General features: G+C 43.7%; 3 protein-coding genes across 8 annotated transcripts in view; 2 read left to right on the top strand and 1 right to left on the bottom strand.

The window, feature by feature from the left end:
• Window positions 1–12,483, top strand: part of LOC118398096 (myocyte-specific enhancer factor 2D homolog) — a 32,430-nt gene extending 19,947 nt beyond the window's left edge. The window contains exons 4-13 of one of the 5 annotated variants that reach the window (XM_035793116.2): window positions 483–626; window positions 707–914; window positions 1,627–1,683; window positions 3,229–3,410; window positions 4,464–4,493; window positions 5,382–5,508; window positions 6,875–7,037; window positions 7,662–7,730; window positions 8,315–8,362; window positions 8,921–12,483. In XM_035793116.2, the coding sequence (XP_035649009.1) occupies window positions 483–626; window positions 707–914; window positions 1,627–1,683; window positions 3,229–3,410; window positions 4,464–4,493; window positions 5,382–5,508; window positions 6,875–7,037; window positions 7,662–7,730; window positions 8,315–8,362; window positions 8,921–9,365 (1,473 nt within the window). In that variant the 3' untranslated portion in view covers window positions 9,366–12,483. The remainder of the gene's footprint in view (window positions 1–482; window positions 627–706; window positions 915–1,626; window positions 1,684–3,228; window positions 3,411–4,463; window positions 4,494–5,381; window positions 5,509–6,874; window positions 7,038–7,661; window positions 7,731–8,314; window positions 8,363–8,920) is intronic. The other 4 variants (XM_035793118.2, XM_035793117.2, XM_035793119.2 and 1 more) reach the window with 4 other exon arrangements.
• A 119-nt stretch (window positions 12,484–12,602) lies between these two features.
• LOC118398097 (transmembrane protein 79-like) lies at window positions 12,603–15,299 on the bottom strand (the record flags this gene model as incomplete). The annotated part of the gene is made up of 3 exons (XM_052470331.1): window positions 12,603–13,809; window positions 14,624–14,853; window positions 15,119–15,299. Coding segments are annotated over 3 exons (438 nt in total), but the record flags the coding sequence as incomplete, so codon positions are not given.
• A 1,056-nt stretch (window positions 15,300–16,355) lies between these two features.
• On the top strand, window positions 16,356–26,865 carry msto1 (misato mitochondrial distribution and morphology regulator 1). Of its 2 annotated transcripts, XM_052470329.1 has the most exons (14): window positions 16,356–16,578; window positions 17,349–17,478; window positions 17,811–17,880; window positions 17,963–18,038; window positions 19,135–19,192; window positions 20,825–20,975; window positions 21,497–21,611; window positions 21,895–22,029; window positions 22,432–22,584; window positions 22,854–22,985; window positions 23,634–23,818; window positions 23,991–24,095; window positions 24,518–24,630; window positions 25,938–26,865. In XM_052470329.1, the coding sequence occupies exons 1-14, from the start codon at window positions 16,495–16,497 to the stop codon at window positions 26,195–26,197; spliced, it is 1,767 nt and encodes a 588-aa protein (XP_052326289.1). In that variant the 5' UTR covers window positions 16,356–16,494; the 3' UTR covers window positions 26,198–26,865. The 2 variants fall into 2 exon arrangements, with proteins under 2 accessions (XP_052326289.1, XP_052326290.1); XM_052470330.1 differs by lacking the exons at window positions 16,356–16,578; window positions 17,349–17,478; window positions 17,811–17,880 and adding an exon at window positions 18,704–18,828.
• The last annotated feature ends 485 nt before the right edge of the window (window positions 26,866–27,350 follow it).

Genomic DNA, 27,350 nt, shown 5'->3' with positions numbered 1-27,350 from the left:
GGGCAGGGTTTGCACTTTTTGTGACACTTCGATTGGTTCCACTGCGCCAGCCAAGCTCAATCTGCACAGAACAATGAACCTTATTGCAACCAAAGTGTCGTCGCTTCTTTGTAGAAAGGGAATGGGAATGTTGTCTCAGAACTGATCTGATCTGTGTGACTTCTTGCCAAGTCCGGAGGTCTGAAACTCTCACCATTTTTGAGGAAGTGCACCGGATGCATTGTCACAGATCGTTTTGTACTGTATTCCCAACTACTGTTGTCATTTAGCAATGAATTTGATCATATAAAGTTGTCTATACAGCACAACCGATCTGGAACCAAGCTATCGCACAAATGTACCTTGAAATTGTTCTCACTCAGACGCATAAATCAACAATACAGCTCGACTGTACTTGTTCCAATTCAGCCAGATGGACCTTCAGCTCCCATCCTTAGTTCTCATCTCCCACCACTCTTTTTTTCCCCATCCTGTCTTCACAGACGTTGCGAAAGAAAGGCTTCAACGGTTGCGAAAGTCCCGAGCCGGACGGAGAGGACTCCATAGACCAGAGCCCCCTGAACGACGACAAATACCGCAAGACCACCGAAGACCTAGACATCCTCTTCAAGCGCTACGGTGTCAGTGTAAGCATCTCCCCTTTTCCTCACCCATTGTCTTCCACTGAGCCATTGTTGAAAAGTGCTAATTATCAAATTTCTTTCAGTCTGCGGTCCCACCCCCCACATTTTCCATGCCCGTCACCGTCCAGGCTTCTAATCAGAACACATTGCAATTCAGTAACCCTGGCAACGCCATGGTGACCACCTCCTACGTGACGTCGCCGTCTGACAACCACCACCTGTCGCCCCAGCAACCGGCGCTCCAGAGAAACACAGTGTCTCCTGGGTTGCCACAGCGACCGGCCAGTGCAGGTGAGCGAAAGAGCGGGACGGCCTTCTACTGTGGCATCTGTGGGAAATGAGGTCATCTTTCCTCTCCACACAAACTCTGTGCTCTGCCATAGCCAGTGTCCTGTTCATTAAGACATGCAACGGAAAATGTAAAAAAATGTTTTGCAACAGAAAATGAATGAGCGTTTCTTATGTCCAGGTAGTCCCTCCCTGTTTCAGTCCATTTGCTGCCAAATGAACAAGACCCTGGTTCCAATCAATGAGTTGTTACAATTCAATGAATCGGAACCCTTTTTCAAATCCATGTTGTTCTGAAGCAATGAATCCAGACGACCTGGGATCAAACATGCGTGTATTTGATTATTTAAATATTTACTTTCTATGTATTTGAGTATTTTCTAATAATGTGGCCAAAATAATCTATTTCTATTGGAATCATTTGAAAGTATTTTGCAATTTTATAAATAGCCTAGTATTTGAAAATATTTTCAAATACTTTTTTCCAAATATATTATTTCAAACACTCCTAGGACCTGGGTTCAAATGCATGGGAATATTTATTTGTATTTGAGTATTTCCAAATACATTCCAATATTCTACTACTTGTATTTTCAAACAATATACATCTGAATACTTATAATGTGTGTGAAAGTAATAGAAAAACATTTTAATTCATTCTCCGCTAGGAGTGTTCATATTGTTCTTGCTAAGCCAGTGTTTATCATTTGAACAGGTGCTATGCTCGGGGGAGACCTGAACAATTCAAATGGAGGATGCCCAAGTCCAGTCCGTGAGTAACCTTATGACAGACTACTCTACAATACCACTTCTACTGACAGTACTATGCTCATTGACAGTCAATTTGTTAAGAAATGGATGTACTCATTGAAAAAGGGCTAATTCAATCTAATATCTTAGGTGCTAGACAGAAAAATGTCTGCACTATGATTTGCTCCCACAGAGATTTATTGAGACGCTCAAATGACAGAACTTTTCCAAATGTCTCAATAAATATCAGCATATTAGAGATGTGGATGTTGCTTTTTTTTTCAAGAAAAGGGCCTGCTAAAAGAATGTGAAAAACATATTTTATGCTTGTCACATTGCCAAGAGCAATCATATACTCCATCCAGGGTCCAGTCCTTAGTAGTTCCTCTCCATCTCTTCCTCTATCTTCTCTGCCATGACTGTCCCAGTATTACTGAGACTGCCCCGGATCATCTTGGAATGTCTCCATTGACGTCAGCTGGTGTCCCTAGCACTTGCCTGGATAGACACCAGAGCAATGTGGGAGCCAGGCGGAGAGGGAGACCCAGAAGGTTCAGGTGTCAACCCTCCCTTGGGGAGAAATCAAATCTAGCCCCAGGCTTTTGGCAAGAGGGGAGGCCTGGTGTTAAGAAGGCTTGAAGCACGCAATCCAGGGATAGCTGAGATTATGGTGTAAAGACAACTTGTCATGTGTCATTGTGTGGCACGACGACACGTTTTTCTGTGTACTTTCTGCCGTGGAATGCACACATTTTCTCACAGCTCATGAGCAATGCAAGCTGTCTATGGGCATTTTTTTAAATTCAAAACATTGTTTGTCATTGACTTACGAGTTGGGAGCACATCCATGGTGTCTGTTGTCCCCCAACCAGTGGTGTAGTGTTATTTTAATTTTTTAGGCGTGGGAGTGAAAAGTATGATGGCATAATTTATCAAAGTTTGTTCTGACCGATGTAGTCTATTGAATATCATTATGGAACATTCTATCGTTATAGAATATGCAGAAAATGCATCCTCCAATTGCAATGTCTGCCTATGCCTATTGTCTGAAGATTTGTTTGTTTGTTGTGTTTTACCCCATTTTTCTCTCCCCAATTTCGATCTTGTCTAATCGCTGCAACTCCCAACAGACTCGGGAGGCGAAGGTTGAGTCATGGGTACTCTGAAACATGACCCGCCAAACCACTCTTCTTAACACCCAGCCGCATGAGCCAAGTAATGCGCCCCCCCTGGCATTTTCTTAGTGTATTCCAACACAAAATCTTTTAAAATCCTGCATCGTTCCGATTATCGCGTTGCACAAAAAGAAGACCTGTCCCAAGAAGGCAGCCTCCCTCCCACATATAATTTCCTCTGTGACCATGGATAGTTGAAGGATAGATTAAAACATGGCTCTGTGCTGTATGTCATATAAGCTCCTTTCAGATCAGAGATGATGAAATAAAGGACTTTTAGCCTCTGAGGTTTCATCTTCTAAATAAAGCAATTCCTGCTGTGCCTAGGTAGGTGTTGATTTACCTGCATGGGTTTTGTCATTTATCTCGCTTCCTTCCTTTTCCCCTTCCAGCTAACGGATACATCAGTGCCAGGGCCTCCCCGGGCCTCCTCTCTGTCTCCAATGGCAACAGCCTGGGGAAAGTAATTCCGGCCAAGTCCCCGCCCCCGCCACAGAGCCCACAGATGGTCAACAGCCGCAAGCCAGACCTCCGGGTAATCACCTCTCAGGGTGGGAAGAGCCTGATGCAGATGGTGAGCTCAACCAAGCTGAACCACTAACCAAGTTCAATCAGAACCAGGCCATACCAGGTCTAACTGGGGTCAACCAGGCTTTACCAGACTAAATGGGACATGTCTGTGTTTTGTTGGCTTTAATTGCATCAATAGTAATTAACTTCCACAAAAAGTAACTTCCACAAACTCTTTGACACTTATTATGCACATGGTCATCTCAGTTTCGTAGCAAGAGTGAAATCTAGTATGGACTTTGGAGGTTTTTTTTTCTAGTTAAAGATTTTTATTTTAGATTTGTGCCTCCACCAAAACCACCAGATTGCCGAAACACAACCTGTGCAATCTAGAGTAAGCAAAGGTTATACATTTTTTGTTTATATCATACACTATAATATCAGTAAAATACACTGATTGTACAAAACATTAGGGACCCCTTCCTAATATTGAGTTGCACCACCTTCTGCCCTCAGAACAGCCTCAATTCACCGGGGCAAGGACTCTACAAGGTGTCGAAAGCGTTCCACAGGGATGCTGGCCCATGTTGACTTCAATGATTCCCACTGATGAGTCAAGTTGGCTGGAGGTCCTTTGGGCAGTGGACCATTCTTGATACTCACGGGAAGCTGTTAAGTGTGAAATCCCCAGCAGCGTTGCAGCTCTTGACACACTCAAACTGGTGCGCCTACCACCCACTACCATACCCCGGCACTTAAATCTTTTGTCTTGCCCATTCACCCCCGGAATGACACACAATTGTTTTAAAGCTTAAAAATCCTTCTTTAACCTGTCTCCTCCCCTTCATCTACACTGATTTTGAAATGGATTTAACAAGTGACATTGATAAGGGGTCATAACTTTCACCTGGTCAGTCAGTCATGGAAAGAGCAGGTGTTCCTAATGTTTTGTACACTCAGTGTAGTATCGTTGACAAACAGGACCTTCTCCTCTCTGTTCACGGTCTTCTGTCCAGCATGACCTTTAGTCAACGGTCGGTCGAGACTAGAGATTCATGTGTTTTGGGTTCAGAGAAAGGTCAGTGGCGTAATTATTTCCGCTCCCGCCCCTTTGCAGACAGATGATGAGCTGGAGATGGTGAGCGAGGTGAATTTATTTTTTTTTTTTCTCTCCTGTCACTCGCATGTGTCGATGACTTGACCTTCCCCCTACATTCACATGGTCACAAGTGTGCAATGCAACGCTCATGAGTGTGTCATTTTAAAGGCCAAAGTATAGTCTCTTTGGCTATGGCTCAATGGCATGTGGTGGTATGGTCATGAATTTATAGTCGCCACCGGACTGCATGTGGTTTTAGGGGTCGTAGTTGTGACTCCAAGCATGACTGCATATAGTCTTACAACTATGATCAGTTGCTGTAATTTAAGGTGAAAAATAAAGATTCCTTCAAGCTACACTAGCATCTATCAGTGGGAATGTTAGCAACTTTGGGCGACGGTTTGCCACACACTTCGCTTGGATCATCTTCATCGTTTTGTCGGCCCATTTTCTTCCATCAACGCTGACACTGTTGGGCGGCATGACGGGTGTCATTTCACTTGGCAGTTTGTTGCCACCACCAACTTGCAGCACGTTCCCTGTCCATCTGGAAACTGCATGGGGTTACCCAAACAATGAATGGCATGCATTTTTAAAGGGATAATTCACTTTTTGAAGTAAGCTTATTAATTTTAAAATGTGAACTGTTCCTTTATGGCTCGCTCGCGTTCACCTGGCAATGCCACCACCACTATTGTGTGTGTGATGCATGACGTCAAGTCTCCCGACAACACCTCCACCTAATACGAGATACATTTTGAAAGGCTTAGCTTGTCATGAGTCCAACCATATCAACATTTTGACATTCGATCATGTCAGCAGTTCCATTCATTGAATACACAGGTTTCAAACATGTCGCTCATTTCTGTCAAACACCAAGGTTTAAATTCTTTGTTTATTTGGTCTAACATTTTCCCTCATTTCCTTTCTTCCCAGAATGCCCAGCGTTTGGCCGGCGCACAAGTGGCCCAGGCGCTCACCACGCCAGTGGTCTCCGTGACAACGCCCAGCCTCCTGGCACAGGGGTTGCCCTTCTCCGCCATGCCGACAGCTTACAACACAGGTTACCTGAAGCATGAGCAGATTGCTACAAATGCTTATACACTGAACAAAAATATGAACGCAACATGTAAAGTGTTAGTCCCATGTTTCATGAGCTGAAATAAAAGATCCCAGAAATGTTTCATACGCACAAAAAGCTTATTTCTCTAAAATGTTTTTTACATCCCTGTTAGTGAGCATTTCTCCTTTGCCAAGATAATCCATCCACCTGACAGGTGTGGCATATCAAGAAGCTGATTAAACATGATCATTACACAGGTGCACCTTGTGCTGGAGATAATAAAAGCCCACTCTAAAATGTTCAGTTTTGTCACATAGCACAATGCCACAGATGTCTCAAGTTTTGAGGGAGTGTGCATTTGGCATGCTGACTGCAGGAATGTTCACCAGAGCTGTTGCCAGATAATTCAATGTTAATTTCTCTACCATAAGCCGCCTCAAGTTGTTTTAGAGAATTTGGCAGAATGTTCAACAGGCATACCACGCCATATGGCGTCGTGTGGGTGATCAGTTTGCTGATGTCATCGTTGTGAACAGGGTGCCTCATGGTGGGGTTATGGTACGGGCAGGCATCTGGACAACGAACACAATAGTGTTTTATCGATGGCAATTTGAATGTACATACCATGACGAGAACCTGAGGCCCATGTCGGAAGGATCTGTACACAATTCCTGGAAGCTGAAAATGTCCCAGTACTTCCATGGCCTGCATACTTACCAGACATGCCATCCATTTAGCATGTTTGGGATGCTCTGGATCAAAGTGTACGACAGTGTGTTCCAGTTTCCACTAATGTCCAGCAACTTCGCACAGCCATTAAAGAGTGGGACAACGTTCCACAGGCCACAATCTACAGCCTGATCAACTTTATGCAAAGGAGATGTGTCGCGCTGCATGAGGCAAATGGTGGTCACACCAAATACTGACTGGTTTTCTGATCCACGCCCCTACCTTTTTTAAAAAGGTATCTGTGACCAAGTGATGCATATCTGTATTCCCAGTCATGTAAAATCCATATAGTAGGGCCTAATAATTTATTTATATTGATTGATCCTCTGAAATGGTTGTATGTTGCGCTTCATATTCTTGTCCAATAGACATGCTGGCATTGTGTATATATTGCACAGACACTAGTTCAGGATTGCACAACTCTGGCCTCCGAGTCCTGCAGTCCTTCTGGTTTTCATTTCTCCCCGACACCAAAATCAGTAGTTTCAGAGTGGCGGAGTAACAAACCACTGCAAAAAGCACCATAGCTGCACGCGTGTGTACAGAGTTCCTATATAGATTGATTCATTTCAACATTACACATGAAAGGAAGTGAACGTGGCTGAACCATTTTCCCTCTGTCTTTCGCCTCCCTCAGAATACCAGCTGACGAGCGCTGACATCACCGCTCTCCACGCCCTGGCGTCACCAGGCGGCCTGCTGCAAGGCAACGTGTCGTGGCAACAGCAACCGTCTTTGTCCCAGCAGCAACAGCAGCAGCAACAGCAACAACTTAGTCTGGCGTCGCTTAGCAACTTGGTGTAAGTCCATCCTTGCATTGCCACGTCACAAAGCAACCATGAAGCCTTCCTCCATTCTCTACAAACCAATTGATGACTTTCGAGCTGTCCATCAAAACACTATGTGACTGGCCATTCCTGTCATGTAGCATAGTGTCCCCATGTCATTTGTAACTGCAAGCAATTCACATCCTTTAGCTGGGGTCTGTGAATTGGTGTCACCGACATATGCCACCCCAGATCCTTTCCTTCTTGAAGCACCATCGTTTTTTTTTAGGGATGCGACTTAATACAGGATTTGTTTTCAAGTTTATATACTGATAAAATACCTAATTTATCTTAGGTCAGATGCCAGGTATTTTCCTCACACAGGGCACAAATAAGGACGGTCGTATTATGCTGTGTTGTGGCTCCACACTCAGCTTTACGATGGCAGCACACAGGATAGCGTAGATGCTTAGAACCTTCAAAGGTCAATGGTCAAAATGGATCCCACTGCTGGCACCAATACCCCCCCCAGCCCAGCCAAATCCTCCAGTGGTCAATTGACCCACATAATAGAGGTCAAAATGGCCACCATGCACACACACTCAGCCTCAGTAGCCTGTGTGACTGAGTGAGTGTGTTCTCTCCTTTTGTCCACAGCATGTGGGGCATGGACAAACAGAGCGGGGACCTGTCTAGCCAGATCTCCAGTCTGGCGGCCAATCTGAGGTGAATGTCTTTGCCGAGGTGTCCCTTCGAGTGGATGGGGACTGTTCTCTATTCCATGTTTTCCTTCCTTAAGAACGCAGACGCCTTTTTCAGAACAATTTTATTTTGGACAATGCCAAATACATTTACAAACGCTAGCAAAGTATTTTATTATAAAGGGAGAGTTGTCTTTTCCAGATGGTGACACATATTAGCATTAACCACAGGGGGGGGGCACAAAGGCTTGCACTAACATTGAATCAGGCAACGGTCTGTCCAGAGACCACTTATGAAAACCATTAAATAAGATTTTCCACTCCTGAAAATGTGGTCACAGCGCTTTTTTTTTTTTTATGCTTCTTCTATATTGGACGAAATGGTATTGGGCACAACTTCAATCTATTTATGATCTATCTATCCCTAACATACACATATTTCCATTCATGTATTATTATGTCCATCTATTTTTGTTTGCAATTGCTGTATCGATGGATCGGTAGATTGATGAATACTAATATACCCCCTTCATGTACACCTTTCACATGCATAGCTACATACTGTCATTTTCTTTTGCAAGTGTCTCCAATGTTTCTTTCTCCCCACAGCGCCTCGCAGTCCAACCTCCTCTTGGGTAGAGATGAGTGGTTGGGCCGGTACTGTATTTCTCCGTACTATGTCATGTCTGTGCGCTTTTGGCTGCCCCGGCATGTCAATTCTGTGGTGGTGATTTACACTTGACCAAAGTTCCCAGGTTTTTCAGAAAATTCCGGAACCGGGAATCCTCCAACTGGGATTTTTGAAAAATCCCGTTTCTGGATTGTTTTTCCTGAGCCGCCATGATCTCTTGTCAAATCACCCCTTCATACACAGACAATTTCATGCTTTTCTAATGCTGTTGGCCTGTTTTTGTATGGATTTTGGGAGCTTGAGGGTTACTTTTACTTGTCAATTGCTTGGAATGGATTTGATCATCAATTCAAATGGTGTTGCTGCTACTACTATGCCTTGTTGGTGCTCTGTCTTGTGATTAGGGGTTCCCTCCGAAACGTCACGTGAGAAACCTTTCACTGTTTGTATTGCAATATATTGTAATTGTCAAGTGAAACTCACCCATCCTGTTTTCTTTCTCTTAATTTCCATCTCTGTGCTTAATCTTTGTCCATCTTTCCCCTCCCCTCTCCTGCCCTTCTCTCCCTCTCTCTGACGCTCAGGCCGGTGGGGCACATACCTCAGGGCACCATGCTGACTGTCAACACCAACTCCAACATGAGCATCAAGTCTGAGCCCATCTCGCCTGGCCGAGACCGCCGCTCCCCGTGCCCCCCGCCGTCCTCATCCGGGGGGGGCGTCCAGACGGCCGCGCCTCCGCCACAATACCCTGGTTCCCTGCTGTGCCTGGAGCCCCCAACCGGCCGTTCCCCCGCCGACAGCCTCGGCAGCAACGGCAGCTCCTACGAGGGCAATGACCACGACGACCCTGCGGCAGGTGGAGGAGGAGGAGGCATCGGCGGAAGTGCAGAGGGCAACATGGGCAACCCTGGCCGCTCCCTGCCCCCCGAATTCAGCCCCTCGGTGGAGCTCCTGCGGGCCCAGAATGAGGCGGAGCAGGAGGGAGCCAACATAAAACGCATGAGACTCGATGCGTGGGTCACATAGAGGCCATGGCGCCAACATTATCGACCCCTGAAGCACCACAAACACAGAACACCCCCCCCCACCACCACCACATCCCGCCATTTTCCACCCCCACTTCGCTGCCTCCATCCAAAGAATTTGCCTCCACCTACCTAGCTCCCCAGGACTCAAAGCAGAGACAGAAATGTATGGGCTTGTGCTCCACCTGAGGGGAGGATGGTATAGTGTGCTGTTGGATTTTGTATTGGGCAGCACATTGAATATGGGGGCTGTCCCACTCAAATTGAGTTTGTGTGTTTTGTGGGAATTGATACTTGCGCTATCAGGATGATAAGAAGATAATGGATGGATTTAAAATAGAACATATTCTCCTAAATGTTTTTGACTGCTCATTGCTGTTTATACCAGGCGTAAAAGTGAATCTAGAGATGTTAGTCGAAACGTCACGTATTTTAATTTGAGCACGACTGTATCGTTAACAGTACAACGGAAGGCTTTTGCTGTGTTTGCTTGACACAAGTGCTAGTTTTCACCGTGGGACTTTCTGCCCCATTGACTCTTCAGTTCTGTTGTTTGATATAATTAGCACTGTCTGCTTCAGAAAGCACCCCATCAAAATGCACTTTGGGAATGACTGTTTTGACGAGCGCTGCTTGCAAAGATTGCTGGTTCAGCTTCATCAGTGGCACTGAGCGAAGAGACCCCAGACGGGCAAACGGGATATCCGGTCGGTCCGGGATACACAGGAATGGATCCCACCGCTGCCACCAATTTCCAACACCCCAGCCAAAGCCTCAGGTGGCACTCTGTGGTCAACTGGCACTGTCAGCCAAGGCCAAATCGAGCATCTTGCCAGAGTGCCGATATCAACCTCTTTTCCTAAATGCCAAATGCCTCGGACGCAGTACAGGGACACTGAAGAATATTGTTCAGTTATTATGACTGACCACCTCCACGAAACAGTAAAAAAACACTCAGACTTTGATTCTGCTCTCAATATCTCTATGCTCAGATGTACTTTGTGTCGTCACCTGTGTTTCCTTTCTGATTTTGAAGGAATTGTTGCGATCTTTGTTGCACCAGAATTTAGGCTAGATGCTGAGATACGTGTCACAGGACTTCTAAAGGCTCGTTCTACTAGTAGAAGACCCCGATGCAATGCATATTTAAAGTTTGTTTTGGACTTCTGGTTGCTCTCTTTAAGGAAGTATTTGGTCTTGGCATTTTGGACACATTCATAAAGGTTAGAACTGTTGAACTGTAGTTTTGGGGAATTAAGAGTAAGACTTTGTATACAATTATTATACAAAAGCGTTTTGATGTTCCCTTAGCTTTCTGCAGCTCTTTGCAATGTTTCAAACCAGCTGTTTCAGCAGAATGGAAAAATACATATTCTATATTTCTATAGCTTCAGTTGGCAGCAAAGCAGTAGGCTTTTCAATACAGATGTGTGTTCATATGAATATATTTGCATAGACTTCGCTAGGTATCCCTAAAACAAGCAATGTGTTCATTCTCAGTGGATCTGTTTGCATATGAGTGTGATTGTGATATGTTTCGAGCTGCGATGCAGGAGTCCTGCCGCAGTAGCCGAGAAGTTTGTTTCCAGTAACCTATATAATGCTCGTGTTGATGGTGTGCACTTTCTGTCTCACTCTTGAGGCCTGCTTGGCTGTGGCGTCAACATGCCCTTTGGCCTCACGCTCTGAACCCAATCCCCAATAATCAAAGTCAAGTGATTTAGACCACTATAACAAATTTATAGAAATAAAATGGATTGTACTATTCAACTAGTACAATTGCATTGAATCATGGTATTTTGTCTTAAAAGGATCAGACTTCGTAAACTACAGTATACACTGTCAGGCTGAGCGAAAACGAATGCTACTTTATTTGAAGTAATTTGCCGATTTTTGAAGTCACATTTGAATCATTCATATGAAATCGTGTTTTCATATGCTTCACCCTCCGCCGAGAGCTACGTCCTAATGGTCCTATTTGACACAATGTAAGAAGGCGGTGTTGATTTCTACAAATGTATCTACTGTACATTATGCAACACAGATTTAGTTTCATTGCCTGCTCAGGGTATCCCAGGGTTCAGTGCGTATGTCTGGCACCAGTGACCTTTCTTGTGGGGAGCAACGTTGCAGATAGAAATGTAATGTCTAGAACGGACATCCATGCCCAATTCAAAGGTTTTTTTTTCTTTTTTCCCCTACACTCTACATTTCTATCTGAACTTTTGTGTAGTCACGCCCACCTCAGTCTGAGGGAGCGGTCCCTCTGGTTTGAGACATTTGACACCACACTGATTTGGTTTTAACACCCTGACACTTGCAGGCCACTCATGTACAAAAGGTTTTCTGTCCAATCTAGCAATGTAGTCTGAAGACAATCTATAATGTTAAATGAAAAACCTGCACCCTTTTTTTTTCTTGTGTGAAACGTTTTCTAGATCTTACTATTTTTCAAGTGTTTATTTGTGCTGGTGACAGCTCCATTGTCTTTTATTAATATTCTATTATTATGGAGCTTATATTTTTCTGGTATTTTGTGTAGGATATTCAACCTTTTATTTAATCGATCTTATATACATGATATGTGAAACTGGCTTCCTTTCTTGAAACTTGCTGGAATTGCACGATCAGTTATTGTGACATAGCAAATGCAATGAAGGAAAATACCAGTTAAATGCTGCAATATTGATTAAGATATGAACATTTATTTATGTGGGGGGTGAAACTGAAATGAGCAATTAACCGAATTCGAAAATGTAAATGCGTGGGATTATACAAAACAAATATGTTACATACTTTTAAAAAGAAATCACGATGCATCACAAATGAGTAAGAGAACCTCATAAAAAATGTAGCATAAGAAAAACAAATGATAGCTAATATATTGTGCTCGGTTAGTCTGCTTTGGGTTTTCGTTGTAAAGGTTATTTTTGTTTTTGAGAACGATATACATTTTTGTGTATATTTTCATATACAATGTATGCACTGATGTTATTAAAATTCTATACCGCTTTTACAAAAGTGTTTGTTGTACCAAAGTATCCAAGTCCCTTAACCTTATCCTTTTTGCGTATGTTTTACCGTATTTTATATATTAAATAGACAAATTGAGTGAAAAAGTGATCTTGTCTTCTTTTGAGCTGGTTGTCAATCCCCATCTCATCCCTTGGCTTCATGATGTCATGACACAACTCGGGAATACTAGGTGCTTTATGAGAAACATCATTCCATTAAGACAGTGCCAACCATATTGAACGACAACGTCCAAAAGGAATACAACAATTATATCAGCTGGCTGCCATTTTACAAACAATGTACTGATTTGTTCATTGCTTTTCTGGTACTGTACAGACATAAGGCACATATTGCGTGCAGGCATTAAATTACACTTCATTCCCATCCATTGGGAGTATTAAATGCTGTAACAAATTTGGAAATGAAATGTAAACATTGCACAGTTGAAACAATTGTAGCCGCTGTGACAACCCTCCCACTGTCTGCCGTATTCTTTCTCGTTTTCCTTATTAGGGGGTGAAATTGGACACACCTGGGCCCGGGATAAATACCTCTTCCCTATTCATTGAGACTCTCTCCATGCATACACTGATTTTGGTTGTAGCATTTTTGTGGCCATTTTGTTTGTTTGCTTTGGCACCATGCAACACCCATCTATCATATATATATATATATGCATGCAACCACTCACACTATTGTATTTTGTTATTCCTTGTCTCCCTCGTTGTTACGGGCTTCCAGCCTGTTTGACAACACATTTTTTTATTTCTTAAAAACAAGTCCCATAGGGCGTATGGCACACAATCCTGCAATTACAAGCAACTTCTATGGGGTTGCTAGCCTCAAGTCATTGTATTTCACCATTAACCACTGCAAATGCAATCCAATGTTTCAGATGAAATCCAAGCTGATGAACTTGATTGATTCTTCCCCCCTTACTCCTTCCAAATCAACACCATGACAGTTGTGTCGAGCTGAATGGGTACCAACAACATTTCAAACAAACCTCAGTAGGGCAAAACATTGGGGAATGTGTGTTATATTGTGAACACACTTGCATCTCTGACATATAGAGTAAGGAATACATTTCTATCTGCAAGGTTGCACAATGTTTGCCTACTGAGCATGGCCCTGGTCTATCAGAAAGCAAAGTGGACATATTCCCATGTCATTTATCATTATATCTTTCAGATCTACACAAGTGTCTAGGGACTGGGGGTCTATCTAGGCTTCAGGATATCTACTCCTCTTCCTCCTTAGCCCCACCAACTCTGCCGGGGCGGTGGTGGGCGGGGCCACATCAAAGACAGCCCCTTCACTGAGTGACGAGCACACAAAGTAGAGTTTGGCACCCAGCATGGGCAGGAAGGAGAGGCCGAAGCCCAACCCACTCACACTGCTGCCTAGGGACACACACCCGGTAGATCAGCCTGTAGGGTGAGAGATCACAACAAGATCAGCCAATTGGGTCACACGAACCCAGTAGTTCAGCCTATAGAAGAAGAGACATGGGGCAAGTTAATTTTGCATGGCCCGGGTGGGTGGAGATTTCACTTAAGGACCAATGGAATGGTCTAAAACTCTGCCCAACCAGGGCACCGGCCATGTTAAACGAACTCGCCCATATTCAGTGAATATTAGTAACAGCTGTCATATTGCCCCAGTCTAAACTAAAGGTAGACTACATAGTAATTTGAAGATACTTCCTGCTAACAGAAAACATCAAAATTCCAGTCTGCCGAGATTAATTCAAATCTCCAAAAGGTGACGCAGAACAATAAACGAATACCAGATAACTCTATGGGTCAGAGAACATGGAGATAATATACAGAGAACGTATCAAGTGTTTACAGACATGATATAAAAAAGGTCAGAAAATATAAGGATAACAATGTTGACTGAAAGTATGGATCAGCGATAAGGGAATGCTACTACCCATCTGCACGAACACACCAGGCCCCATCTGCACAACACAACTCATTCTGCACCCACAAAGCAGTATTACCTATCCCTCCACAAAAGCCATGGCCCTTGTTGAGAAAGGGGAACAATGGCCACGTTTTAGGCTGACTACACTGCAGACGTATGCCCAATCTCAAAACAGCTGATTATCTAGTGATGCCACGTCGGCTACATCTCTGCTACCTGCAGAGTGAATGCACATAATCACACACACAAATAAACATACAGTGTAGAATGCACTGTCACCAAGGAGGCAGAGTAGTGAACATACATTTCACACACCTGCCGAAGAAAAAGACGATGGTAAGCACGGGCACAAATCTTGAGCAGGTCCTGGCTGATGTAGGTGGCCATAATGGCCAGTTGCAGGAAGTAGAGCAGGAAGATGGAGAGCGAGTCAACCACATAGTGCCGGTGCACCGCCATCTCCCGGCTCTCCTCCCCCACCTTGCCCTCGTAGAGGGGCGTTACGGCACCGTAGTGCAGCCGCGCCACCCCCTGCACCAGCACACCTGGGAGAGGAGAGGAGGGAAGGGGGACAGTGCAAGGGATGGGGATAGAGGTAGGGGGAGAGGACGATTGTTTCCCCTCCCAGAGGATGAATAAGACAAAAGAAAGTGAGGAACAGCAAAGCAATGCATACATGAGAGTTCAATTTTCTTTATTAAAACATTAGCATTGCCAAGAGCAAGAAGTAACACACATTATGAGTCTATTAAATGGCTAATAGGCAACAACGTCATATCGCAGCCCAACCCTAATAGTCCACAGTCTTACCTAGAATGATGGGTATGACAGCAAAGAAGGAGCAGCGTAGTGTGTACACCAGCCTGAGAGGGGCGCTGTCCAGTGGCGGGGCATCAAAGGGAAAGAGGGCATAGCCACCCCACACGAGTAGAGGGAATAGAACAGCAGCAGCACCAATGCCCAGGCCAAGTTTCAGAACGGGTTCAATTAATTACAGCCAAATATGGGGAAAATAGCTTTTTAAAAAACAAAACAGTTGTATTATAATAAAAACGAATTAAGACTTAAAAGGAAAAAAAAGGGGTGTGCTGTGGGATTATTTTAAATACTCTGATGAGGTAGGGTTTCAGATGTTTTCAGAAGATGGGCAGGGAACAGGGAATCTGCTGTCCTAGCTTCAGGGGGAACGGATCAGATAAAAAAATAAATGTACAATAAATGATTATTATTATTATTTTTTAAAGTCAATGACTTTAATAATAATCCATAGTGAAAACACCAAGACATAAGGAACTTTGAACCCTGTAGCCTAATTGTAGTTAGACTGACTTACCCGATGTCTAGTCTCATGCTGTTCCATGAGATTCAAATATAATGTTTTAATCGTGGAAATAAGTGAACTTGTCCTAGTGTTTGTCAAACTCGGTCGTAAAGTGAAACTTAAGTAGGGGTGGGTTGTTTCACAGATGTGTCAAGGTAAAGCACTGCGGGACATTTGTGTAGTTGCAAAGGCAGTATCATGTGAAAACTCTTTTCTACAATGCCATAGAGAAAAAAAAATGTTTTTGAAGGCACTAACTCAACCATAAGTAATTTATTTCCGGGTTTTTGGACAACAATCTGGCTAGCTCAAAACCACATATATAACATTGCGATAGAGAGGGTTTGTTAAACAAACTTTTGTCTATATATCATGTTGGTAATCTTTAGAAATTATTTTATTCATTTTAATCGGTGAAGATGCATCCTCTCGTCGTAAATATAGGCTACACATAATATTTTATTTTCATAAATCGCAGGTAGGGCAACATTAGATAGTCTACTGTACCGGGTCTTTGTCTACAATCAACAGGCCAATAAAGAGGCTGCTTTCTCACCGCGCTCCTATCAGAGCGCTGTGCGCTGCACGTGTGCCTCCTCGGCGCAGTGAAACCGAACCCTATCCACGTTTTGAAAAACGTTTTAAAGAGCCAATCATATTCGTTCGTGTATTTCTTATTAACCAATAGTAGACGCCAAGGCCTCCATCGAGGGCGTGCTCCCTCTGAACGATGCACACACCGTTAGAGTGATCCATAACTCTGTTGTCATGTTTTCCTGCCATGATGGAGAGTCATATTTCTCATTCTGAAATTAACAGATTGATACATTTGTGATATTTTTTGTATTAATTTATAGACGTGACGATGAGTAGCCTCTGTAGAGAAATCGTCACTCTTCAACTCGGGCACTATTCAAACTTCGTTGGCACACATTGGTGGAATTTACAGGTTGATACGCGCTAAAGTTAGCGGTTTCTGCATATAACATATGCATGTGTTCTAAAAGTTGTAGTGGGCAAGCTAGCTATCTAGCTACTATTTTAGTTAAGAACTGGTGCAGTACGTGGCTAAGTTAGTTGGTTAGCTAGCCACTACTATTCTGACAACTAGCTACTGTTTCTGTAGTTAGCTAGCATGACCCTAGTTATCGTACATTCAAACTGAAATAGCCAGGCTAACAATGCGGAGAACAGTGGTGTTTTGGTGCACAGAGGGTGAGAGGTGCAGCAAAAGGGAGTGAGGCTAGGGTGTGGCCCACATTTTACTGCAACAACCATCGGCAGAAATTGCACAGCCAGCTAACGTTATACCGCTAGGGCAAAAGTAACTAGATAAAATAATCAATGTATTGTAGCTAGCTAGGTAACAACGAGTCAATTATAAAACTCAGAAAGGTTAGAGATAGCTAGCCTGCTAACTATGTCTTTGCTGTGTAGGCAGAGATGGTTTATTTATAGTGTAGGGACCTTTTGTTTTAGTGTGGTCTGTTTGTCTTAATAAACATTGTCAATTGGTGCTCAGTGCACCTCCCTTTGCAGCATGGAAGGTGACACATTGAATTACCATTTGTCTTTGTATGAGTTGACACAGTATACATAACATATGATTTGCCTTAAAATATTTGCTATGTATGTAAATCTTGACTGCATCTTATGCCACTATTAAGATACATTTTCTTCTCTCTCTCCCTCCCTGTCCTTCTGTTTGTATTGCATCAGGATGCCTCGCTGACCTATGACCCAGATGCACCCCCAGGCGAGCTCCAGAATGATATTCTCTTCAGAGAGGGGCAAACCTTTGGGGGTCATATTACCTACACCCCCCGCCTGATCGCTATGGACCTCAAAGGTAACCAATCTGTGGTAACCCGCAGTGCGTCATTCATAAGGGCACCACGTTGCTGAAATGTTCTGAAGCACTCAACCGCTTCCTTGAAATTTCACACAGATGTTTTGCTGAATGTCACTTAGAGGTCACAGATTGAGTAAACATGACATGTTGAAGGTTTTACAGAGTTTGCCACAATTACAGTGTACATCTTTAGGTTTGGCGGTGACAATGCATGTCATTGGAGTAAGGATAGCTACTGTGGCTACAGGGGTAGATTATAGATTGAACAACCAGGTTGGCTATATTTAAATACTGAATCACCATCCTCTGTGTCCATTGCCATTATATAGGTAGCCTTCAGACACTGAGACAGGAGGGGAGCCTCTATGAGACTGGGAAAGATCCCACTGCTATCACATGGTAAGTGTGTGTGCATTTGTCTGTCTGTGTGTTTCCCCCAAACCTTGTTTATGTGTATGACGTAAAATACTTCTCTTTGCAGGGAGGGCAATGTAATGGTGCACAAAGAGAGCCTGCCAACAAAGAACTCCTTCCTCCTAGACCTGGACAAGCTAGACGTGAGTATGACACAAACACCAAGTATATTACTTCTCTCCCTTTAAACCCAAAGAATGAAGGCTTTTTAAATAGGATAGTCCAAAAACAACTTCTAGTCTTTAAACCTTTAAGCCGGGTGTACACGAATCGATTTTTGGCCCCGATTTGGCTGTCCCATACAGATTTTTGAGACAAAATCCCCATGTTGCCTATTTGGAGTGCACGGCCATCACCGACGCTCATTTAACGTGAGCGTGTCAGAGATGCTACCAATCCCGTCTGTGAGCAGTCCCAGACGTCGTGATATTTTCAAAAGTTAGATTTTTAGCAGCACAAAATCTGGAATGCTCTTGTAATGTAAGATGTGCAACGTCAAGTTTTGAGAACGGTGAGCAGCAATAGCCAATGAGAGCTCGCCAGTGAGATGGCAACGTTATTTTGCATCACCCAGAATGTGTAGACTCTTACTAGTATGCCTTTGTACTTTGCTTTAATCAAAGCATGTGCCAAATTGTTACAGCTCTGAAGTTCACAAGAAATGTTTTTCAATTCAACATGTTGTCTAGAAATGTCAACTCTGTATGGCAAACGTGAATATCTAACTGAAAACGTTTGAGGCTGCCTTGAGCCACAGCTCGTTCTAGCTACACAATCTAATCACATCATTGTTTTTTTCGCAAGACAGTATGGTGGTATGGAGAATCTTCATGACCAAGTGAAGAATCTTGTAGTGTGTGACAACCCATCTGTGCCAGATCGTTGAGCGTGCGCACCACTACGTTGGCAAGACAAAAACATACAGGAAATATGGTAATTTAATGTGAGAGGCTCAACGACGTTAGGATTTTGAAAGTTGTGTAGTGTACACCCGGCATTAGCCCGATTGCATGTCTGAAGGAACCAGATAGGTGTAAGCAAATTGCTGAAACTCGCTGAAGCCTGTTGAAAGGGCCGTCACCATATTACTTACACCTGCCCATTACTTGCCGTTATTCATTCACCAAAGGGTTTGGGCCCAGGGCAAGGAAATTGGAGTTGTTCTTGGACCAGGCATAACTCGTGTTCGAAAAGGCTCTCATTCAAGTGTCTTGTTATGACAGTTGTTTTTATGTCCAGAAGGGGGAGATATTGGCTGAGGTTGATTTTGACCCAACTCCAGTGCCTCACTGTTCAGGTAAGGTCTTCTTTTTAACTTCTTAGGGCTGAAATCCCGTTAACAGGATCGATATGACAACAGCCAGTGAAAATGCATGGCGCCAAATTCAAAACAACAGAAATCTCATTAAAATTCCTCAAACATACAAGTATCTTATACCATTTTAAAGATAATCTTGTTGTTAATCCCACCACAGTGTCCAATTTCAAATAGGCTTTACAGCGAAAGCACCACAAACGATTGTTAGGTCAGAGCCAAGTCACAAAAACACACACAGCCATTTTTCCAGCCAAAGAGTGTAGTCACAAAAATCAGAAATGGAGAGAGAATTAATCACTAACCTTTGATGATCTTCAACAGATGACACTCATAGGACTTCATGTTACACAATACATGTATGTTTTGTTCGATAAAGTTCATATTTATATAAAGAAATCTCAGTATACATTGGCATGTTATGTTCAGTAGTTCCAAAAACATCCGGTGATTTTGCAGAGAGCCACATCAATTTACAGAAATACTCATTATAAATGTTGATGAAAATACAAGTTATGCATGCAATTAAAAATATACTTCTCCTTAATGCAACTGCTGTGTCAGATTTCAAAAAAGCTTTGCGGAAAAAGCAAACCATGCAATAATCTGAGTACAGAGTTCAGATAACAAATGCATATATCCGCCATGTTGGAGTCAACAGAAGTCAGAAATAACATTACAAATATTCACTTACCTTTGATGATCTTCATCAGAATGCACTCCCAGGAATTCCAGTTCCACAATAAATGTTTGATTTGTTCGATAATGTCTATCATTTATGTCCAAATAGCTACTTTTGTTAGCGCGTTTGGTAAACAAATCCAAATTCACGAAGCATGTTCACTAGTTGCAGACAAAATGTCAAAAAGTTCCGTTACAGTCCGTAGAAACATGTCAAACGATGTATAGAATCAATCTTTAGCATGTTTTTAACAACTTCAATAATGATCCAACCGGAGAATTATTTTGTCTTCAGAAAAGCAAAGGAACGGGCGCTACCTCTCATGTGAATGCGCGGGACTGAGCTCGTGGCTGCTGGCAGACATCTGACTCATTCCCCTCTCATTCGGCCCCACTTCACAGTAGAAGCCTCAAACAAGTTTCTAAAGACGGTTGACTTCTAGTGGAAGCCTTAGGAAGTGCAACATGACCAATATCCCACTGTGTCTTCGATAAGGGCTGAGTTGAAAATCGACCAACCTCAGATTTACCACTTCCTGGTGGATTTTTTTCTCATGTTTTTGCCTGCCATATAAGTTATGTTATACTCACATACATCATTCAAACAGTTTTAGAAACTTCAGAGTGTTTTCTATCCAATACTACTAATAGTATGCATATATTAGCAACTGGGACTGAGGAGCAAGCAGTTTACTCTGGGCACCTTATTCATCCAAGCTATTCAATACTGCCCCCAGCCATAAGAAGTTTTAAAGTATATTTTCCAAGATGACATTTAATCAATATTTAACATGATTTATAAGTTAGCAAACTATTGTGTGTGTGTGAACCTGTATGACCAGAAATGGGGTAAAAGAGGATCAGACCGAGAAACAAGCCGCTCTCGGCCACTCACACACACTTCCTTTTCATCGATCCGTGTTTCCCGAGTAGGGACTTTAGCCATGGAGACGGTGAACAGCCGCTTGGAGCGCGCTCAGAAGGGCTATCGACTGGAGGGCAGTGTGAGGGTATGGTCGGACTTCTTGAGGATCCACCTGCACCCCCGCACAATCTCTGTCATCCACGAGTACAACCATGATGGGTGAGAGCATCACCATAGGCACATGCAGTCAAATAGTAACAGCCAAAGATGCAGTTCTCCGTATCTCATTCCCAACCCCAAAAAATGAAATCTTTACCCCGGGTTCGTATCCTATATCCAACCCCACCACTCTCTTTATTTTACTGTCTTTTTTTTATTCTTTACATATTTTAAACCAAATAGTTTGTTTTAATAAAAGTCAAGTTGAAGATGACAAGAAAAGGTTAACTATGATGGACCCTTGACCAACCAAAAACCTCAACTGGAAACTGAAAAGCGGTATAAAAGATGGCATGAAGCCCTGAGCTGTCCCTACCAGTTCCAAAGTTTGGTTGATGAGTTGTTGAACAGATATGAACCTGAAAAATGATTACGGTCACACACTACAGTACATTACAGTCCTATTATGTGGCTAGGTCGACTCCCAATTATTTCGCACGGAGTGCGTTTCCCACACGCTACAGCAGAACTATCTTGGATTTCTCAGGAAAATTGCTTTGTTTTGGCATTGTGTTCTACAGGGAGGCCCACCGCCTGGAAACTTTTGGCCAGGGGGAGGCTCTGCTTCAGGGCTCAGTGCTGGAGGATCTGGAGGACAGACTACACTTCTTCATAGAGGAATGTGACTACCTACAGGTAACTAACTGACTGGTGATCCTCTACCGTGACTCTCCAATAGGGGTTATCACAAACCCTGCTCCTGGAAAACTACATGTCTCGAATATCAAAAATATCCATATATCCATCCAAACATACTTTGTTCATTCTAAAGGCCCCATTCTGTACAATCACTCCTCGAATGGCTGAGTTAATCTGTTTGTCATCTCTCCTTTCTCTTTCTCCTGCTCTTCCTTCTGCCCTCCCTCCCTCCCTCCCTCCCTCCCTCCCTCCCCCCCCTCCCTCCCTCCCTCCCTCCCAGGGGTTCCAGGTGCTCTGTGACCTGGCTGATGGCTTCTCTGGCCTGGGTTCAAAGGTCACCGAGATGCTGCAGGACTCCTATGGGGGACGGGGCATCCTTACCTGGGGGCTCGCACCTGTTAGTCACCCAGACACAGTGAGTGAGTGACAAGAGGGAGGTTTTTGGCAGTGTGTTTTCAGGCAGTTCATCAGTGAGCACTGTTTTATTCAACAGTGTCATGTTCATTAGGGCACTCAATGGACAATTAGCATTTCTTATTGTCCAAGTCCAGATAGTTCCTCCCTGTTTGTCAGTTTTCTTCCGATTGGTGCCTAATGAGAATGACCCAGGTGTTCTTGCCATGTAGTTCTTTGCCATGGGTTTTATTCGCTGTAAAATTGCAGATAGAAATGTATTTCATAGAGTTCAGCTGAGATCTGTGATTTTGTTTTTATTTCACAATTTGCTACTGATTTAATGACTAATCTGGTTTTGTCTGTATTTCATAGTAATTGTGAATGAAGTCCTATGACATTGTTCTTCTGTTGCTTTCCTCAGACCCCGATGAAGGAGCTCTACCACCTGTTGAACTACTCCTTAGGCATGGTCCACATGGCCAATAACAGCTCATTCTTCTGCCCTTTGACTCTGAAGGGCGGGCTGGGCAGACGGCCCGCCCAACCCCCCTCCTTCCCCCACCTCAACTACGACGTGAGTCAGACAGACGCCACCCTCTTTTCCCATCTATCATCTGTCTATTCACACATTTTGGTAGTCATATATTAATTATTTCACTGAAAACATATAGACTAGATTGAGCTGTAGTGTAAATGATTGAAATTGCTCTCCCCCACCGTTGCTTGAGAGGATGCTAACAGTTGTTTTTAGCGAGCCAACCCTAAGATGTCCTACAACCCCAGAAATGAATGTGTGTGTGTTTCTGTCTATTCCAATCACTCTGTCTTTTCGGTCTCCTCCAGTCCTCACTGTGGTACCACTCCAGCTCTGTGCTGGCTCTGGCCCTGGACTCCCTTACTGTCCCTTACAGGCTGAGGCACAACAGCACCCCCATGTGGGAGTTTGCAGACGCACTGGCAGTGTCCGGGAGAAAGGTGAGAGCTGGGTGCTTTCTTTGAATCCATTACCGCTGAGTTTAAAATCAAGCTATTTACATTGCTAATCCTACTGCTATCTCTTATGTCCAATTTTTCTTTGCTTCCCAATGAGACTAACCTGGTTAAATAAATAACCTGTGAAAGGTCTGAAAGGTTTAGACAGGTATGACTAAAATAACAGCTCAAGCTCGACTGCAGCTCTGGTTGGCTTCAGTTTGGCTTCAGTTATCACCCTCAAATAACATTTAGAAGGGAATGTCCAGGGCACAAGATAATCATTATGTCTTCCCCACAGCCTACTATACATTTAACAGATTTACAGTGTGTGTGAGACCAGGGTCATATTGATTAGTGGGCACACAACAAACAAAAAAACATTTGAAAACATTTCTTGTTGGCCAAGTCTGTGTAGTTCCTCCCTGTTTCAGTCTGTTTTCTTCTGTTTGGTGCCTGATGACGGCCCGCCCAATTTTTTATATTTTTTACTTTAGTCTATTTGGTAAGTATTTTCTTAACTCTTCTTGAACTGCACTGTTGGTTAAGGGCTTGTAAGTAAGCATTTCACGGTAAGGTCTACACTTGCTGTATTCGGTGCATGTGACAAATAAAGTTTGATTTGATTTAATGAACATGTGTTTTCCTCAGGTGGTGGCTGCGTATGGAGCCCTCCCCTTTCCGATGATGCAGGGGTGCTCTCTCCCCGACGCCCTAGGTGACTGCGCGGATTTGTTGCCATGGAAACCCCTATCAGCTTGCCCCGAGCTGGGCGATGGCCACTGCTTCGGCCAATCAGTGACCCTCAAGGGTTTAGAGGGGCAGAGTCTGGTCAGGTGAGACAAAACATGGCTGTTATGTTTAGAGGTCGACCGATTTAATCGGAATTGCCGATTTCAAGTTTTCATAATAATCGGAAATCTGTATTTTTGGATGCCAATTTGGACGATTTTAAACGTTGTTCTGGTGTTAATGTGCATTGCTGTAACATTGCGGTCCCATCTACAGCCAGCTGAGACCAGGGATGCAGCCGCCCACCCAGCTGCATAGCCTTGACTGTGGGGAAGAGGTGCTAGCCTCCTACATCAATGCTCACTACCCCGCTACGCCTTTGTGAGTCATTCTTGCACACACAATAGCACCCGTTTTCACACACACACACACACACACACACACACACACACACACACACACACACACACACACACACACACACACACACACACACACACACTCATGGACTGACAATGTCACACACTCACATAGTCAGGCTTCGAGACATGGCCACATTTACATTTACATTTAAGTCATTTAGCAGACGCTCTTATCCAGAGCGACTTACAAATTGGTGCATTCACCTTATGACATCCAGTGGAACAGCCACTTTACAATAGTGCATCTAAATCTTTTACATACACATGGACGGATTCAACACACACACACGACTGTAGTAGTTTGATAGACCACACCAAACCAATCCTGCTGTTTAAATCATGAAAATCACAATTGACCATTTCCTCATTCTCCCTGTGCAGTTCGGTCCAGCTTGTATCCAGCCCCAGTAAGCTGACCCCGCCCTTCCCACAGATATTCAGCCAATCCTTGAGTCCTCAGGGCTTTCTGCAGTGTCAAGCCCCTCCCCCCAAAAGTGAGTAAATCTAATCCTAATGTTTCTCTGACATTTCTGGTCCATTTATCTAACTGTGCTTTCTTTCTCACTGTCAAGTTATTTTCAAAGTTTGTCTCTCTCTGACTCAGTCTGTTTCTGTTATCAAGTTTTTACATTTACATTTAAGTCATTTAGCAGACGCTCTTATCCAGAGCGACTTACAAATTGGTGCATACACCTTATGACATCCAGTGGAACAGCCACTTTACAATAGTGCATCTAAATCTTTTTAGGGGGGGGGGTGAGAAGGATTACTTACCCTATCCTAGGTATTCCTTGAAGAGGTGGGGTTTCAGGTGTCTCCGGAAGGTGGTGATTGACTCCGCTGTCCTGGCGTCGTGAGGGAGTTTGTTCCACCATTGGGGGCCAGAGCAGCGAACAGTTTTGACTGGGCTGAGCGGGAACTGTACTTCCTCAGTGGTAGGGAGGCGAGCAGGCCAGAGGTGGATGAACGCAGTGCCCTTGTTTGGGTGTAGGGCCTGATCAGAGCCTGGAGGTACTGAGGTGCCGTTCCCCTCACAGCTCCGTAGGCAAGCACCATGGTCTTGTAGCGGATGCGAGCTTCAACTGGAAGCCAGTGGAGAGAGCGGAGGAGCGGGGTGACGTGAGAGAACTTGGGAAGGTTGAACACCAGACGGGCTGCGGCGTTCTGGATGAGTTGTAGGGGTTTAATGGCACAGGCAGGGAGCCCAGCCAACAGCGAGTTGCAGTAATCAAGACGGGAGATGACAAGTGCCTGGATTAGGACCTGTGCCGCTTCCTGTGTGAGGCAGGGTCGTACTCTGCGGATGTTGTAGTTTTTTTATTTAACCAAGTTTTATTAGTCGTATGATCAGGATACACATGGTATACACCATCCAATGAAATGCTTGCTTGCAGGTTCCTTCTTGGCAATGCAACAACAATAAAAAAATATAAGAATATGAACATAAAGTAAATGGCTCAGTAGAATATATCATTTTTGAAGAAGTATAATATCGGAAGGCATGATTTTTTTTGTATCTGGGAAGGGGGGGATTAGGGGGCAAGTGTTTTTAAATTGTGCAATATTAATAAATGGTAATAGTAAAAGCCATTTCATCTGGCTACACAAGTGATTGTATATGCATATTCTACCCTTCCTCGCTCACTCCCTGTCACTTCACTTCAGATCCCTAGCCTCACAATCCCTAAATAAGTCTATTCTGTTTTCATGCCTCACTATGCTTGTATCCAACAGTCTCTCTCATTATTGTCAGGTCTATACCTCTCACCTTATCTCCCTCTTCCTATCCTCTCTTCCACAGAGCGGTCCTGTGCGGTCTCCTCCCTCCCCGTGCTCACCTCCCTGCAGTCTTCTCCGGCCCTGGGCCCGTGGCTGTCGGAGCTGCACCGCGGTGCCAGCACCCTGGACCCCCGCCGCATCGCCCCCAGCTTCCTCTCCCAGGGGCCTGAGCTGACCGACTTCCAGGAGTCCCTGGAGCAACTCCACCTCCTGGCCCGCTGTTACCGCAACGATAGCGGAGGCATGATGTGCTCCTCCTCGGAAGAGGACGACGATGATTGATTGACTGACAACTGCTGAACCGCAAGAGTCATTTTCTCTTTTGTTTCCCGCATTGTTAGCCCAGAATGATTTTTGCGCACTCCATACCATCTGAATAGATTGGTCTCAATTGACATTGACTAGTATTGACAGACCCACCCATCCACATTGTATATTCTTGTCCGTGGATCTGATTGCATTCATAAAAACACAGTGAGACTTGATAAGGATTGTGAATTCTGGTTGGAAAGAATGCTGTTTATTTTTATTTTTTACCATTTATTTAACCAGGTGGGCCAGTTGAGAACAAGTTCTCATTTACAACTGAGATGGCGACAGAGAACGGTTATGGTAAAAGATTGAGGTTTTAACTGACAAAATATATTTTGACTGTGAAACTCATCATTAAATCAAGGAGAGACACAATAAGAGGATAGAAGGAAAGGTCAATGAAGGGAGAATGTTGGTTGGTGATATGTTGGAACTGCAAGTGAAGTTAATTTTCCACATGCACAGGATACAAAAGGTGTAAAACAGTACTGTCTAATTCTAACCTTGCGAGCTATTTGACAACAATGCAGAATACATTTTTTTTTAAACACAAGAACTACGATGTGAGTTAAAAGAAACGAGAGAATGCAAGTACTGTATATGTGTATCTGCAAATAAATGTGCTTTATACAACTGTCCAGTTACTGTCAATAGTTTCCCAAATTAAGATAACATAAGTCATGGTAGATTTCTGCTAGAATCTGTGGCAGGGAGAAAATTAAAGGTGCAGTAATCTTTTATATCGTTTTTCTGTCCTTGCCACTAGATGGCAACATTGAAGCTATGGCCAAAAAATTAGCGGAACGCTAAGAAAAAGATGTTATCTTTATCAAGCCCTTGCAACAAGGAGATGGATTACATTACGCATCCATTTCTGTCAAAAGTTCAAATCATTTAAACTTTTTACACAAGTTAAAATCACTGAAAAATGATAAAATATACAAGAATTGCATGGCTGGCCCCTAGGCACATATATGTGAGGGGAACGGCACCTCAGTACCTCCAGGCTTTGATCAGGCCCTACACCCAAACAAGGGCACTGCGTTCATCCACCTCTGGCCTGCTCGCCTCCCTACCACTGAGGAAGTACAGTTCCCGCTCAGCCCAGTCAAAACTGTTCGCT

The sequence above is a fragment of the Oncorhynchus keta genome, chromosome 19 (assembly GCF_023373465.1).
Source record: "Oncorhynchus keta strain PuntledgeMale-10-30-2019 chromosome 19, Oket_V2, whole genome shotgun sequence".
Classification (NCBI taxonomy): domain Eukaryota; kingdom Metazoa; phylum Chordata; class Actinopteri; order Salmoniformes; family Salmonidae; genus Oncorhynchus; species Oncorhynchus keta.
The sequence above is the reverse complement of the archived record's forward strand: the minus strand, read 5'-3'. Positions and strand labels throughout refer to the sequence as shown.

Coding starts and splice junctions, on each gene's coding strand:
- msto1 (XM_052470329.1), top strand. CDS start 16,495: ATGAGTAGCCTCTGTAGAGAAATCGTCACTCTTCAACTCGGGCACTAT. Junction 16,579..17,348: donor CACATTGGTGGAATTTACAG/GTTGATACGCGC, acceptor GTATTGCATCAG/GATGCCTCGCTGACCTATGA. Junction 24,631..25,937: donor TCAAGCCCCTCCCCCCAAAA/GTGAGTAAATCT, acceptor TCTCTTCCACAG/AGCGGTCCTGTGCGGTCTCC.